Consider the following 15,327-nt stretch of genomic DNA (forward strand, 5'->3'; position numbering starts at 1 on the left):
TCTCCAGCGCGCAAGGGCGTCCCTGCCTCGGCGTCTGTCCCGATCCCCGCGGTCCCACCGCCCCTCACTCCCCTCCGGTTCTCCCTCCAGGCTCTCGGGCGGGAGCACGCTGCGCAGAGACTCTTCCCGGACAAACTTCCAGAGCCCCTGGAGGACGGTGAGTTTCTGCCCGACCCGGCCCCCCTTCCTCGCTCTCAGGCCCTGGACTCGGTGGGACCGGGACGCCGAGGACCGCGGGAAGCCGGGTGCCTCCTCCACGGCAGCTCGGGAGGCGGCAAAACCCAGGGGTGGGGAGTGGGGGGCGGGCTTCCCGGGCGCCGCCGGGTCGAGTCACTTCCGGTGCCCTGACCTTTATAGGAGTAAACAGACCCCCGCCATCCCCGCCTCCCCTCCTGCCCAGGTGACTGACTAATCCGCGGTCTTCAGGAGACAGAACTGGCCAAGGTTTCTTGGTTGGAGGACGAGGGGGGCGGGGGGAGGTCAAGTAGTGGCCACCTCGGGGAGGCCTGCACTCCAGGTCCTTCCTCTAAAACTTGGCACTTCGGATACTCCCAACCCGTGCCTTCCCAAGTCAGGAACTTGCAGGGGATCCCTTGGCAATTCTTTTTCTCTCAAGAGCAGGCAGCCTTCAGTCCCAGCCGCCACCAGGGCTGGTGTGTCTGACCCAGCTGTGGTTTTTCCAGGCCTGAAGGCCCCGGAGTGTACCAGCGGCATGTACAAAGAGACCGTCTACTCCGCCTTCAATCTGCTCATGCACTACCCACCCCCCTCGGGAGCAGGGCAGCACTCCCAGCCGCAGCCCCCGCTGGTAAGTGGACCCCGCAGCCAGTGCCACCCTGTGCTTGCAGCCTCCTTGACCAGGTAGGTGAGGCACCGGCAAGAGACTTCTGCCTGGAACAAAATAGACGAGACTCCTGTGCTGGTCTTTCTTCCCATACACACCCAGTGGGATCTGAACCAAAAGGAGAACTTTGCTGAAGGAAGGAGAGGCCGCCCTGGGGCACCCCCTTGCCCTCTGGCTCTTGGCTTTTGTCTTCCCAGCTTGCTCATAAGCAGGTGCAGTCTCTGTCCTGGTGCTGGGTGATGCCAGGGTGGGATCTTCTTAGAGAACTTTTGAGCCGAGACCACCCTCGCTCCTGGCTGCTCTGATCTGATCTCAGAGCTTTGCAATTAACTTTCTAACTAGCCCAGGAAACCCTGAGCCTCCTTGGCGCTTGGAGGAGCGGGCAGGAAAGCTGATCTGTTCAGGCGCCCTGGTTGTGCAGGAGAAACGTGCTGTACTGGGCTGTGTCCTTACTGGCGTGAGTGCACCCTTGCCAAAGAAGGACCCTGAACACCATGTGTGGAAAGTGGGTTCTTAGGAAACTGGCTTGGTCTCAGACACACCAGGAAGGGTTGGCAAAGGTGCTACAAATCAGGGATATATTGAGAAGGGACCGGTTTAATGAATTGGTAAATTAAATATTTTTAAGTCCCAGCGCTTTGAAAACATTTCATGATCATTACAAACCATGCCCATTGGTGCAGATGACCTAAAGTGTGAAGAGCCTATTCTGAGTGCTTTGGAGCAGTACAGCTGTGCTTTTAAAGAAATTCCTAGTTGTGTTTCACACTCTTCTCAGTTGGTCCAAGTTGGGGTGAAGGTACATGGAAGGTTTGGAGGACTGTGGTAAGCGTGTGCTGGGTGTGAACGGAAGCCCAGTGCAGGTGGGGCTGGCAGGCTGGAGGCTCACATGGCTACAGTGGGGCCACCAGAGGGAGGACAGTAACTGCTAGGCGGTTTCAGACCAGGAGTGAAGAGGGTGCTTCTGAGAGCTGCTGGATGCGAAGTCAGTGGGAGTGAGAAGACATACAGGCTTCTTTCCAGAAGCCCAGGCTGGAAAACCTGTTATATGGCCAGCTCTAGAAATGAACTCCTTGCCCTTTGGGCCCCTATTTCCTCATCTGTAAAATGAGCATGTTTTCCAAGTAGTCTCTGTATCCGACTTTCTGCTCTGGAGTGGCTTGGTATATGAGGTGCTTCACTTCCTTCCAAGTCTGTGAGGTGAGGGGCGTGCCCCCCAGCATTCCTGCCCGATGCAGTGACTAGACCCAGAGAACTCACCCTGCATGAGCCCATGCTTAACAAAGATGCATTTTGGATCCCTGCAAGATGTAAACCCTTAGATTTGGGACCAGGTTGACATAACTTACCAGTGCCAAACTTCTGACAGGTGAGCCACTTGCATGGGGGCCGGGGTCACCTTGGAACCATGATTAGACAAAAGCCTAGGCCCAAGCTTCCACTCCAGCTTCCCGGGGCTCCACAGCAGCACAGGGAAAAGGCCTCCTTTCGGAGGTCATCTAGTGGTGTGGGCAAGTGCTGGGAGAGTATCTGGAGCAGGGAAGGCCTCGTTCTACTGTCAGGGTATGGGTGATGGAACTAGTTGGTGTCCTTTGGCCCACATGGGTCAAGAGTGGGCTCTAAAAGGACAGTGGGGGAGGCACACCACCACTGACCTGGGTCATTTATTTTTCACCTTTCAATCTTTCTCAAGCTACAGCAGATACATTTCTATGTGTCGCACCTGCTCCTATAGGTACATATCCCCTTGCCCTCCTCCCCACGCAGCCACAGTCCCCACTGTGTGGCTTCTGGGCACACATGAGGAGGAGAAGGATGGACTCTGACACTGGCTCTCTGTGCCCTGGCCTCAGCTGCTCTGTGGGGCTGCAAAAAAGGACAGAGGCAAAGGTGTAAGCTGGAGTGACACTGGGTGAGGAAGATGTATGTGAATGTAGGGGGAACCTCTTTTAAGCAAACCTGACCATTATAAACACATAGCAAGTCAGAGTATTTGCTTGCATTACCTGAAGACGTGTGGGCATTTACAATGTGATTGGGTTTTACCAAGCAAAGTGAATCCATCCCTACATTTGAGAAGCACATTTATCATTGGATTCAAGGTCCATGTGTCTGGAACCTGGAATGATCCTCTTATCTTGGGTCAGGAGCCCCTTGCAATGGCCCTGAGGAAAAACTGCCTTTGGAAGATTTTTCCAAAGCTGGTCACTTTCCCAAGCCCATCTTTAAAGGACAGACAGCTTGCTGCTCGGGTCCTGCCACAGGCCTTACATCCAGGCCCCCTTGCCCTTTGCCCGGCCTTCTCTGAGGGCACCCATGTGGTCAACACTTAGCTGAGAGGCTTGAGGCCAGTCACTGGACCTCCCTTGGGAGCGGGGAAAGCCTGTACCAGGGACCTGCTCTGCCCATGTGGGTGGGATGCGCATGCGGCTGCTGTGTTAGAGACCTCGAAACAGGCCAGCTCGAACCTTGCCGGGAGCAATGGGCTGAATGACCATCCCACAGCCAACTGCCACGGGACATACTTCTTTTTTTCTTCCGAAAAGGTTCCTTCTTTTTGGTAGTTGGCTTGTTTGAGGAAGAAAAAATTAGGTCAAAGTTTATTCCATGAACACTGTCAGGCACCTAATGTAGGCTTGCAGGCAGTTACTGGCCTAGACCAGTAACCAGGGTTTTTTTGTTTTGTGTTTGTGTTTGTGTTTTTTTAGAGACAGGGTCTCACTCTGGTGCCCAGGCTGGAGTGCAGTGGTGTGATCTTGGCTCACTGCAGCCTCGAACTCCTGGGCTCAAGCGATCCTCCCACCTCAGCCTCCTGAGTAGCTGGGACAACAGGTATGCACTACCATGCCCAGCTAAGTTTGTTTTTGTTTCTGGAGCGATGGGTCTCACTGTGTTGCCTGGGCTTTGGTTTCGTTTTGTTTTCTCTTCTCTGCTTTGAGACCTGAGAGTAGGTGGAGGTGGTGAGTGGGAGGATAGTGAGCTGATCTTAGGCTGTACTTTGGGGGGATTCTGGGATGAGTAAGGCATCATTCCTTAGGCAAACTCAGGTTCCTGGATGCATACGGCAGTGTAGTCAGTCTTGTCACATCCAAAAATGATGTGAGGCCGCGTTGCGCTGTGGCTTCTTCTGTGAGCTCCACTTGGAGTCTGTAGCTTGGACAGATGCCGAGCCTTTTGCCATTTTGATGAAATATCCAGAATAGACACATCCATAGAGACAGAAAGAGGATTCGTGCTTGCCAGGGGCTAATGGAAGAGGGGCCCAGGGAGCGACTGCACATGGGTATGGGGATACTTTCTGGGGTGATGAATAGGTTCTGGAATTAGATAGTGGTGGCAGCTGCACAATCTTATGAATATAATAAAAGCCACTGAATTATATACCTTTAAAACAGCGTATTTTACGATATGTGAATTACATCTCAATTTAAATAAGAAGGCTGAAGCCTTTGGCTGTTGCAGGCTTGGGGCCATGTGTCCCTGTCCCTGATCTCCACAGCCATCCAGATGCCTAGGGATGCCCCAAGCCAGGGGGTCAGGCATCAGGTGTCAGGTCCAGCAGAAGGAGCCTCACTGAGGCAGTGGACTCATGTTGGGACTCCTGGCAGGTCCAGAGCGTGCCTGGGGGAACAGGAGGTGAGGGTATGAGCAAGGCTCCAGCACAGGAAGGAAGTGCTGCTGACGCATGGCCAGCCTGTCCGAGGAGCTTTGCAGAGATGAGTAGGTGCAGGAGCACCCACCGGCTTCCACATGCTGCAAAGCGAGCCATGGGCCTTGCTGAAAAGTGTTAGTTATTGGTGTTGAGCGCCAGTCCTGGTTGGAGTGAAGCCTATTAGGTGGGAATTTGGCACCAGGCTGGGTACCAGGTACTGGACCCCCAGACTAGAACCAGGCTCTTCCCCTGGGAGTGCCCGGCTGAGCAGAGGAGACCGATAGAGACCTGAAGCAGAGTTGGCCAGAGGAGTGCTGTCACTGAGGTGTCCCGGGCAGAGCCAGCCCCAGCCCCGGCTGTGAGGGAGGGCCCACTGAGCAGCACTCTGAAGGCCACAGGGTGTCCAGCAGATGAAGAGAGAGAAGGGACTGGCAGGCCCCAGGCTTCCCTCTGAACACATCCCAAACCTCCCTACTTCTCTGCAGGCAGCACGCGAAGCCCCAGCCATCGCCTTCTCTCACCCAGACAGCAGCAACAGCCTCCAGAGGACCCCTCCCTCACCCCCTGACCCCCTAACCCCCATCCTAACCCACAGTCCAGGCTTCATGTAGCAGCCAAAGGGGTCCTTTAAAAACGGAATCAGATCACATCTCTTACCTGAGTAAACCCTGCATTAGCTTCCCATTGCTCTTGGAGTCAAGTCCAAGCCACTCACCGCAGCTGAGCACCTGGGTGGCCCCCACCAGCCGCCCCTCATCACCCGTACCAGCCTCTTGCTGTCTCCCTGACGGCAGTCCCCTCCCCGTCCTAGGGGGTCTTACAGCCAGCAACTTCTTTCCACCCCAGGACTCCTACACTGCTTCCCTCCGTTTGGAAATCTCTGCCGCAGCCCTGCACATAGCCGCCACCTTTTCACTCCTCACTCAGGGCTCAATTCAGATGTCTCCACCTCAGGGAGCCTCCTCTGACCATTCCCAGTGGGACCCACCTCATCCCTCGACTCTGGCTGCCTTGCCCGCCCTGGCAACTCTAGGCTCAGACGGTTGGCACTGCTTTACAATGCACTCACCATGCTTAACCCAAAGAAAGCCCGGCTGTTCGTTTCCTCCTCTGCACAATGGGAGTGGTGAGCCCTCCTCCCAGAGGTGGAGTGAGGACCAACAGCAGTGCCAGGGAGGGGCCCAGAGAGGTGCCAGTGCAGCCTGGCCAGGGGGAGTCAGCCATGACTGAACCCTTGTCTCTTGCTGGCCTGGCTCCCAGGAGGCCAGTGGTGGCTCACTCGTGGGCCCCACATGGACTTGGGCACGGAGGGGTCTGGAGGTCTGAACCTAGGGACTGGGGACTCAGGTGTACAGGCCACCTACTCACTGCCCTGCCTGACCCAGAATTCTTAGGAGGGAAAGTGCTATCCCAGGCAGGGAGCCACAGCCACTCATTCCTTCCTCAGAATTCTCTCCTGCCATCACAAAGATTGACCTGAAAGAGACTCCTCTTCCTTGTCATGTAAAAGTCCTTTACATGAGACATTGGAAGCTTAAGCTCTTTTGTTTAAAAAAAAAAAAAAAAAAAGATTGGCTGGGCATGGTGGCTCATGCCTGTAATCCCAGCACTTTGGGAGGTCAAGGTAGGTGGATCACTTGAGGCCAGGAGTTCAAGACCAGCCTGGCCAACATGGTGAAACCCGGTCTCTACTAAAAATACAACGATTAGCTGGGCATGGTGGCACACGCCTATAATCCCAGCTACTCTACTTGGGAGGCTGAGGCAGGAGAATCACTTGAACCTGGGAGGTGGAGGTTGCAGTGAGCCCAGATCAGCCACTATACTCCAGCCTGGGCAACAGAGCCAGACTCATCAAAAAAAAAAACCAAAAAACTCTCATGGCCATCAGCCTGGGAAGCCATGGCCACCCTGTGTGTGCCCCTCATTCTTGCCATGATGCTACAGGTGTGGGCAGCCTCTTTGCTCGCAGCCTCCCCTGTGGCTCTGGCTTGCTCCCGGGCTGCCTTCTTTCCCAGGGTGAATGATGTTCTGTACACATCACTCCTTCGTTTCCACCTTGACTATTTTCCTGAAGCATAATACCCAAACAGAATTATGAGGTCAAGGGGCAGGAAAAGTCAAGGCGTTTTGCTTCCCTGGTGCCCCAGTTCGCTGTAGGTTCCGAGCTGTGAGTCCCGTGCTTACGGTGGCTCAGCACAGTTGACATGGAGTTCTGCCTTTTTTGCTCTGCATTGAATAGGTTTGTGGTGGGCAGTGCGACTGTGAGCTATTTTGAATTATATTTCTTTCCTTGGAAGGCTGCGTAGTATTGCCTATCACATTTGAAGAATCTGGGCCGGGCGCGGTGGCTCAAGCCTGTAATCCCAGCACTTTGGGAGGCCGAGACGGGCGAATCATGAGGTCAGGAGATCGAGACCATCCTGGCTAACACGGTGAAACCCCGTCTCTACTAAAAAATACAAAAAACTAGCCGGGCGTGGTGGCGGGCGCCTATAGTCCCAGCTACTCAGGAGGCTGAGGCAGGAGAATGGCGTGAACCTGGGAGGCGGAGCTTGCAGTGAGCTGAGATCCGGACACTGCACTCCAGAGCCTGGGCGACAGAGCAAGACTCCGTCTCAAAAAAAAAGATAAGAAAAATCTGCAGCCTCTTCTCCGGTGGCTCCCCCAAAGCCTTGATGCCTTTCAAAGCCAGGAGAGCACCATGAAGGGGGCCGATGCTGCAGACCCCTGGTTAGAGCCAGGCTTCCTGCCCTACCCTGTCCTGGGAGCAGGGAGGGATGGCTGGGAATTCAGGGTGGCTTGCCCCTCCTCTGGAAAGTCAGGGTGAGTACCAGTTCAGCAGGGTAGAAAAGACCTTCCCAAGACCCCGGGCTGGCAAAGAGCCGTGGATTGGTTGCTGAGACCTGGGATCCTTCCCCCAGCTCTACCAGGTTCCACCAAGCCAGTTTCCACAGCAGCACTCGGGAATACTCACACCAGCACTGCCACCTCCTCAGCTGCTTTGAGACTCAAGTGAGCGGGGCTGAAGCAGATGAGGGTGGCCCCCTTTCTGGGTCTGTGGAGACCATACCCCATCCCCTGCCCCTCCAAGGAGGGAGGTTTAGCTGAGCTTAAGCAGGGCTTGGGGGTGCTGGTTTAAAGTCGCATAGCTGCTGAGGTCAGGTGGGTCAGGGGTGGGCCCAGAGCCTCCTGGAGGTGCAAGGCAAGCTGCAGCCCCTCTGAGCCTCCACAGGCTGTTGCGGTCCCAAAGCCATACAGTCACACCCCTCACACCTTGTGACTGGTGCTTCCTGCTGCTGTGTACAAACAAGGCTCCGTTGGAGGAAACAGGTGTTTTATCAGGTCACAGGGGCCCCCACCCCCAATGGTACAGTGCACAGATCCTCCTGCTGCAGGTGGGGACAGGGAGGCCAGATCAGGGAAGAGACTTAGCCAAGGCCCCTTAGAGGAGTGGACAGAGGGAAGGCATTGAGTCTGCGCGATGCACCCTCTGATACTGTATTTGCCATTCTTTGGCTGGGTGGCCCTGGCTGAGTTACTTAGCCCTCTGGGCCTTAGTTTCCTTATCGAAAACTGAGGATAATGAGGGTTCTCACCTGTTTCGGTCAGTATGGAATGGAAAGAGACAGTGTATGTGAAACCCAGCACACAGTAGGTGCCTCCTGAGTGGCAGTGGTGGTGGAGGGAAGGCCTCTACTAGGAGTGTGAGTGCTCCGAAAGCTGAGGTGGGACTGGGGCCTTGGCTGCACTTTCCTTTCCTAGCTCCCCCGGGACAGTGTCCTCTGGCCTACCCTACCCTTGGGCCCTCAGCCTGTCGATAGACTACACTTTCTCTGCTGTAATCTTGGGTGCACACCCTGACTGAGTCTCTTCTCTATACTTGGCCTGGGTTAGCACGTGGCGGGCTCCCTCTGCCCTTCCAGAGCTCAATCCTGGAGACAAAGAGACTTTCACTGGGAGCCTCTAAGTTGGCTTTGAGGTTCTGTTGGAGTTGGAAAAAGGGCACAGGGGAGGGAGAGGCCAGTGGGGGCAGCAGGGGAGGCTCCTGAGAGAGGGGCCTGCACAGGTGAGAGGGGGAGAACACTCTGGGTGGGGGCCCTGCTGGAACAAAGGAGGAGAGAGGCAGAAGCTGGCATGCTCCATCAGCAGAGGGACAGACAGAGGCCCAGGATCTGTGAGGGATGTGTGGTGACACTGGAGAAGAAGGGCTCAGCCTGTGACCTTGGTGCTGGGGCAGCACTGGTTCCAGAGCCTGGGAGAGGCTGATGGGCACATGCAGCATGTTGGCGTCATGGTAGGGCAAGGCGGTGCCCACCTGCAATGGTGTGAATTGGACACAGAGGACAAAGGCGGGGAGAGCCAGCTGCTGGGGCAGGGTGCATGCTAGGAGGCATGGGGATCATGGGAGGAACTTGAGCAGAGCCAAGGGAGGGGTAGGCTTTGGGCGGAGAAGACCCAAGGGTGTTGGGCAGTGCAAGGCAGGGGTACCTCAGAGGTGAGAAGTTTCCATTTTCCCATCCTTCCATTTGACTCTCATGCTCTCTCGGGGTTTGGGAGCCTGGGGTCTGGCCCCCTGATTACTGAGGGGAACTCTGCCCCACAGGTCAGTGGCTTGCTCAGGTCCCAAGGCCCATTGGTGACTTAGCCATGGTGTGGAGAGCATCTCTGACCAGCACTGTCTCTAGCAGAGCTCCAGGGTCCCTGGGGCTTTGGCAGGGGTGGAGGGTGGGTGTCTCTGAGAAACCAGGACGTTATCAGCTTCTTCATTCAGGCAGTTTGCTGCCCTGTTTCGCCGACCTCTCATGCTTGGGGTCTGGACCTGGGAAACCGCCTCCCTCCCTTAAAAACGTGTGGCCCGCTTCCGCTGCTGCATGCAAGCTGTCTACCGCCTGGCGGGCTTGTCCTCCGCACAGGTTCCCCCTTCCCCTGCTTTCTGCTGGAACATGGGGCTCCTCTTGGCCAGTTCCCCAGGGAGTAGAGGGCCTCCGTCCCTTGCTGGTTAGGGATTCTGGCCTGGGGCATAGCTGGGATGAGCCTGAGTCTAGCCCTCTTCTGGGAGGAGGCCACCTGCCTGGGTTCTGCTAGCAGACTATCCTAGAGCCGGCGCAAGCCTGGGGACACACAGCCCTCACTCCACAGCCCCGACTCCACAGCTAGAACTCCCTGGAGATCAGAGGAGCAGACTCTGCGAAATAAGCTTCCTCCTAACCCCCCCGCCCTGCCCCCCATTAAAACCACCAGCTTTCTCTTCAAGGGCAGGAAAGCTGTCTGGGCCCCACACCATGTGCTTCCAAATGATGAGTGTGCGGCAGAGGCTCCAGGCATGGATGGGCAGGACGTGGCCCCAGGGAACAGTGGGTGTGGGCTTTGGGAGTTGACATGGTTAGGGTTGCCCCCACTCCATGTCTGAGCTGGTTTGGGTGCCAGTGGTGGCAAATCATCTCCTCCCAGGAAACCCAGTTTTCCCGTGAGGGCAGGGAGCTGGATGGGAGGGAAGCCATGCCTTCCCTTGCTGTGTGACCTCACGCAAATCTGTGAACCTCTCTAGGTCTCAGTTTCTTCCTCTAAAATGGGGTGGGAATCCCTGGCCATGGAGAGGCCTGTGTGCTGGGTGGGCCTCAGCCGGGGTCTGCTGGGCAGCTCCTTGCAAGTACTGCTCCAGAGCCAGCCTCCCCATCAGGCAAGAAGGGGTCGTGGGGAGGGAGGGACAGGTGATGGGAGTCTAGGCCGAGGGATTCTGACTAACTCTGACCTGGCTCTGGTGGCAGCGGGCCCAGCCTCCTGGCCTGCTGGGCCGCCATCTGAAACGCATTACTGATGCTTTGTAAACTCCACATCATTTGGCCACATGAAAGCCTGGGACCTAAAAATAGCTGCTCCCAGAGGACGCCCCGCATTGGTGGGGCTCAGCTGACCTCTGCACGCACACCCACCCACCACCAGGCCACCTCCCTTGCCAGGGAGCCCTGACTGGCAGGGCCCCACCCACTCACCCTCCCAGTGTGGGCAGCCACTGCCTGGGGCCAATTTATCTGGGCACAGGTCTCACTTAGCTGGTCAAAGCTTCAGGCCCTGCTGTACCCAGGAGGTATGTCTGGGAGAGCCAGGAGGAGGCTGCTGAGGGGGAAGTGGTGGTCTCAGGACCCTTCCCCAGACTTGTCATGCCTGGAATGCCGGCGGGAAGCTTATTGGAAAGCTAGTGGAACCATCTTACAGAAGAGGACACAGCAGCCCCAAGGAGGGGGAGCACTGGGAGGGCACTAGTCTGATGTTTATTTGGCCACTGTCCAATGCTGGACTGAAGAGTCACTGCCAGCGTGCTTGTGAGAGTGGGGCACGGCCTGCTCGGGAGACCCCGTGTCCAGTGGAAAACCCACTAAGTAGGAGGCAGGGCAGCACAGGCCTCCGAGCTGCTAGGGTTGACTCTTTGCCCTGCTGTCTGTGGGTTCCCTCTCCTTATGGTCTCTATGACCAACTGCAAACCACTCTTTTCCCTAAAAATAAACATGCTTATGGGATTGGGGGAAGCTTTGTAGCTATCAAAGGAAATAATAGGCGTGTTTTAGAAAATTACATTGTGTTTTAAATAACCAGCATGAAAGTCATTAAGTTTGAAGTTTCATTCAAATCAGATGGCTCTGTGGCTGGCCCGGTGGCCAGGCAGGCAGAGGTGGGTGGGCCCTCTGAGATGCTGAGAGGCAGCCTGTGGAGAGCCTTGCGGCGGTGGCAGCAGTGAGGTCTCTGCCGGCTGGGTACAGCCAGGGTCCAGGCTGGCTGGCCACTGAGTGTGTGCCTGGCTGCAGCAGCCACCCCAGAGCTCGCTGGCAGCCTTTGAAGCAGTGGGCAGCCCCATGGGTGGGGGTGTGGGGACAGATGAACCTGGAAGAACCAAGGCCACAGGGTTGATGGCCATGTTGTGGGGGGTGGTGTCAGGGATGGACTTGGGATCAGAAAGGGCTGGAGAGGATCTGTGAGGCCCAGGCCACATCTGTTCATTTCACCACTGGATTCTCAGTGCCCACCCTAGGGCCTGGCACACAGTAGGTGCTCAGTAAGCAGTTGTTGAAAGAATAACAACTATAGTAGTTCATGTGTCAAGCACTTCCCAAGCACCAGACCTGTGCCAGGGGCTTTTACTCATGATGATATCAAGATGGTACAAGTCGACAGGGCGTGGTGCTTCATGCCTGTAATCCCAGCACTTTGGGAGGCCGAGGTGGGCGGATCACAAGGTCAGGAGTTCGAGACCAGATTGACCAACATGATGAAACCCTGCCTCTACTAAAAATACAAAAACTAGCCCGGCATGGTGGCGCATGCCTGTAATCCCGCTACTCAGGAGGCTGAGGCAGGAGAACTGCGTGAACCTGGGAGGCAGAGGTTGCAGTGAGCCGAGATTGTGCCACTACACTCCAGTCTGGGCAACAGAGCTAGACTCTGTCTCTAAAAACACACAAAAAAAGATTGTACAAGCCAAGAAAGCAGGTACTACTGTGGCCTCCCTTTTGCAGATGAGGAAACTGAGGCTCAGAGAGGATAAGGAATGCGCTAATACCTGGCAGAGTCAGGATTTGAACTTTGGTTTGTTTTACCCTGAAACCCATGCTCCTCCCTGCTCTGCCCCACTTGCTGTAGAATGTGTGGAGATAGGGGCACTGTGGGCCAAGAAGCTGGGTGGTACCCCCAGCACACTGCCGGATTCATCAGCTGGACCCAGCTGGATTCCTCTGGCCCCAGAGAAAGGCCATTGCTCTCACTGCCTCTGCAGGGGTACCTCATAGCTCTGGGCCTGGGTCAGGGATGACCCCTTTTCTCCCCAAACACCTGGTTAAGTTCAGGGCTCCCAGGGCCAAAAGGGCTGTCTCTCTTACTTGAAAGGCAGATGCCCAGGGCTTCCAGAAGAAATGTTACGTGGAAAAGTATCCGTAAATGACATTAGGATTGATTCTGATTTGGTGCGTGATGGAAGGACAGTTAAGACCTGTCTATAGGTGGATCACTTCCTCTTTCTAGTGCTGGTCCTGATGCAGCTCAGGGCCTGCTGTTGGACTCCTGGGCCAGGCACCCTCCTCTGTATGGTCCTGGGCTGGGCTGGGGGGTTTCCTAGGCTCTGAGTCGTGCAAAATGCTGGATTGAGGCAGCTGAGGGAGTCCCAGCATATGGGTGCGCCCGCCCACCTTATTCACCCATGGGAAAGCTACTTAGGAACCAGAGCTTCTGCCAGCCCCACTGGGGCACTTTGAGGGCAGTTTCTTCTTCTCTCACCGCCTCCCATCCTCTCACTCTGGTCATTGTGGGCCAGCCAGGAGCTCAGTGATCTGGCCTGACAGGAATCAGGCAGTGGTCCAGAGAAAATCAAGGGCTGGCGGCCCCAACCTGGCACAATGCTGGCGTTCCTGAAAAGCCTTTTTCTTGGGACATACTTGCTTTTGATTTTTCCCCTTTTGTTTCACTTTGTTCTTAAGTAAAAAAGGAATATTAAGAAAAAAAGCACAAATATTAATCTAATCCTCACAGCAACCCCATGAGACCTGGACGTTTTACAGATGGGGACCCCCAGGCATGGAGAGACTTGCGCCTAGTGGGTACTGGAGGAGGGATTTGAACCCAGACATCTGACTCGGCATTCGCTGTCCCTCCCCTTACACTCCGTTGCATCTTTGGCCGTGCACATGTGTGTTGCAGCCACAGCTGGGTGCCTGGCTCACCCGTCCCATCCCTTCCCACTCCTCAACCCCAGGAGTTTGGTATTTCATCCTCTGCCCTGTTTGCGTAATGCTACACCCAGCTGTGTTTCTGAGAGCTGTCTGGGGCAGTTTTGTGTGACCCTCCCCTACTCGCCTCATGAAGGGCTCTCCTGAGGCTCCCATGCAGTTGGCACAGCCCGGCCTCCTCCCTCTGCTCACACTGGGTGTGAGGGCTCAGGCAGCAGCACATAAGGGCCTGGCACCTCCAGGAGCTCCTTTCCATGCCTTGTTTCCCTTTGGATAAATGGCTAGACAGTCCAGACAGAGCCCCAGGGGCCTTAACTGGCCGTAGCTGGGGGAGTGAGCGCTTCATGATCGTGGCCTCAGGGCAGGACTGTCCTCCTAGGGCTGGTGCAGGCTGCAGGACAGAACACATGACTTGGAGACCCCTGTTTTGTCTTTGCTCCTCAGAGGCTGCTAGATTAAATTGGGGCAAGAATGCAGGGCCGAGGCTGGGGAGGTGATCTCCAGGGCTCTCTCCCTCTGCCCTTGAGCCCCTGCCTTTCTGGGCCTTGCCTGGACTCTGTCACTCCCAGGCTTGGAGCTAGACAAGCCACGGTGAGAGCACCCCAGCCTCCAGGGGCTGTCCCACCCCTCCTCACACATGGGGCCAGGGAGCACCAGCCAGACCCTATGGGAGGGATGACTTCTTGCTTTTCTTTTGGTCATTTATGACTGAGAATCAAAATCACCTCCTTCAAGGACAGAGTGCCCTCACCTAGGGCCGGGGGGAGGTCAGAGCCACACTACTAGCCAGTTTGTTTCAAGAAAGATTCTTGGCAGGCTGCTGCCAGCAGAAGTGCTGCCTGTTGAGGCCTGTCACTGAATGGTAAAGATCTGTGGCCAGGAACCTCAATGGGCCAGATTCTAATCCAGATCCATCACTGCTTGCTGTGAGACCTTGGGCAAGATTCTTAGCTTCACTGTGCTTCACTTTCCTCGTCGGCAAAGTCCGTATGCACAGCACAAAGTGGTTGGGAAGACGTGGGATTCCGGCAGGGGTGGAGCTCTGCAGACTGCGAGACACTCAGTTGGCTGTTACTAGTGGGGGCTGCCATCTCTACATCTGCACCTCTGGTATTTTCCTGCCTTTTCTGGAAAACAGCCTGAGAACTCCTCAAACACCTGCATCCCCAGATCCCTGTTTTCCATTCCCTACTGCCAAAGACAGCGTAGCTATGAGGTTGTGCTCGGTCCACAGTCCACGGTGGGCTTCTGGACGGCTGGGCACTGATGAGGAGCTGCATGAGTAACTGCCTGGGCTGCGGGTTGCCCAGCCTCAAGGCTGCTGTGCAGTCTCCAGGCTGTGTTGGTAGCATCAACTAGCAGCTCAGTTGCAGCAGCTCCCGGAAGCTTTTATTTTCCTCTAAAAACATCCTGTCCTGAGGGGCGTTCACCTCAAAGTGGAGGAAGGAAAACGCAAGTAAACGAATGCATAGAAACCACTGGAGGCCATGGGCCAGGCCACTTGGCTAAGTGGGGCTCAGTGAGTTCCGAGGGTGCCTTGGGCCAGGCTGGGCTAGAGCAGGCCTGTGGTTTGCCGAGGCTGCATGCAGGGACTCCAGTCCCCACCTCCGCTGTGGCAGGCCCCTTTATCTGATGTCAAGGTCAGGCGGTGGGTGAACTGGCCACACGCACCTAGCAGAGCTCTGTGCAACTGTGGCAACAGCCTTGTGCCAGCAGGTGAGACGGAAGCCTCTTGGTCCAGGAGGGTGTGGCCTTGCCATCTCCCACCCCTTCCAGCTCAGCTGGCTACGCAGCCACACACTGTGCTTTTTTCTGTGCTTCGTGGTGGGCGTCTGGCACAGGGCATCCAGCACGCTGTGGGCAGGGAGCTTGCGGGCGTCCTGTGGAGAGCACTGTGTCCTGGCCAGTGGTGCCTGGAGCGGGGGCTAGGGATAAAAGGGCATGAGCAGGGGCGCCTCCAGCCTGGCTGGCACTCTCGGCCCTACTGGACTATTATCTGCAGAGATGGGGTCTGTGAAAGCCCACAAATCGAGGCCTGGTCCATATGCAGGCAAGCCCCGTCCTGCCCCCCGGGCAGTTGATTCTTATAGTCTGAGGCCTTGAGGGGCATCCTG

At 56.0% G+C, this 15,327-nt stretch overlaps 1 protein-coding gene across 1 annotated transcript in view; it reads left to right on the top strand.

Moving 5' to 3' along the window:
• The first annotated feature begins 6 nt into the window (after positions 1–6).
• Positions 7–15,327, top strand: part of TCF7 (transcription factor 7 (T-cell specific, HMG-box)) — a 33,159-nt gene continuing 17,838 nt past the window's right edge. Inside the window, 2 exon segments of the mRNA XM_011951107.1 lie at positions 7–157; positions 684–808. Of these exon segments, the coding sequence (XP_011806497.1) occupies positions 713–808 (96 nt within the window). The 5' untranslated portion in view covers positions 7–157; positions 684–712.

Source organism: Colobus angolensis, unplaced genomic scaffold, assembly GCF_000951035.1.
Source record: "Colobus angolensis palliatus isolate OR3802 unplaced genomic scaffold, Cang.pa_1.0 Scaffold314, whole genome shotgun sequence".
Classification (NCBI taxonomy): domain Eukaryota; kingdom Metazoa; phylum Chordata; class Mammalia; order Primates; family Cercopithecidae; genus Colobus; species Colobus angolensis.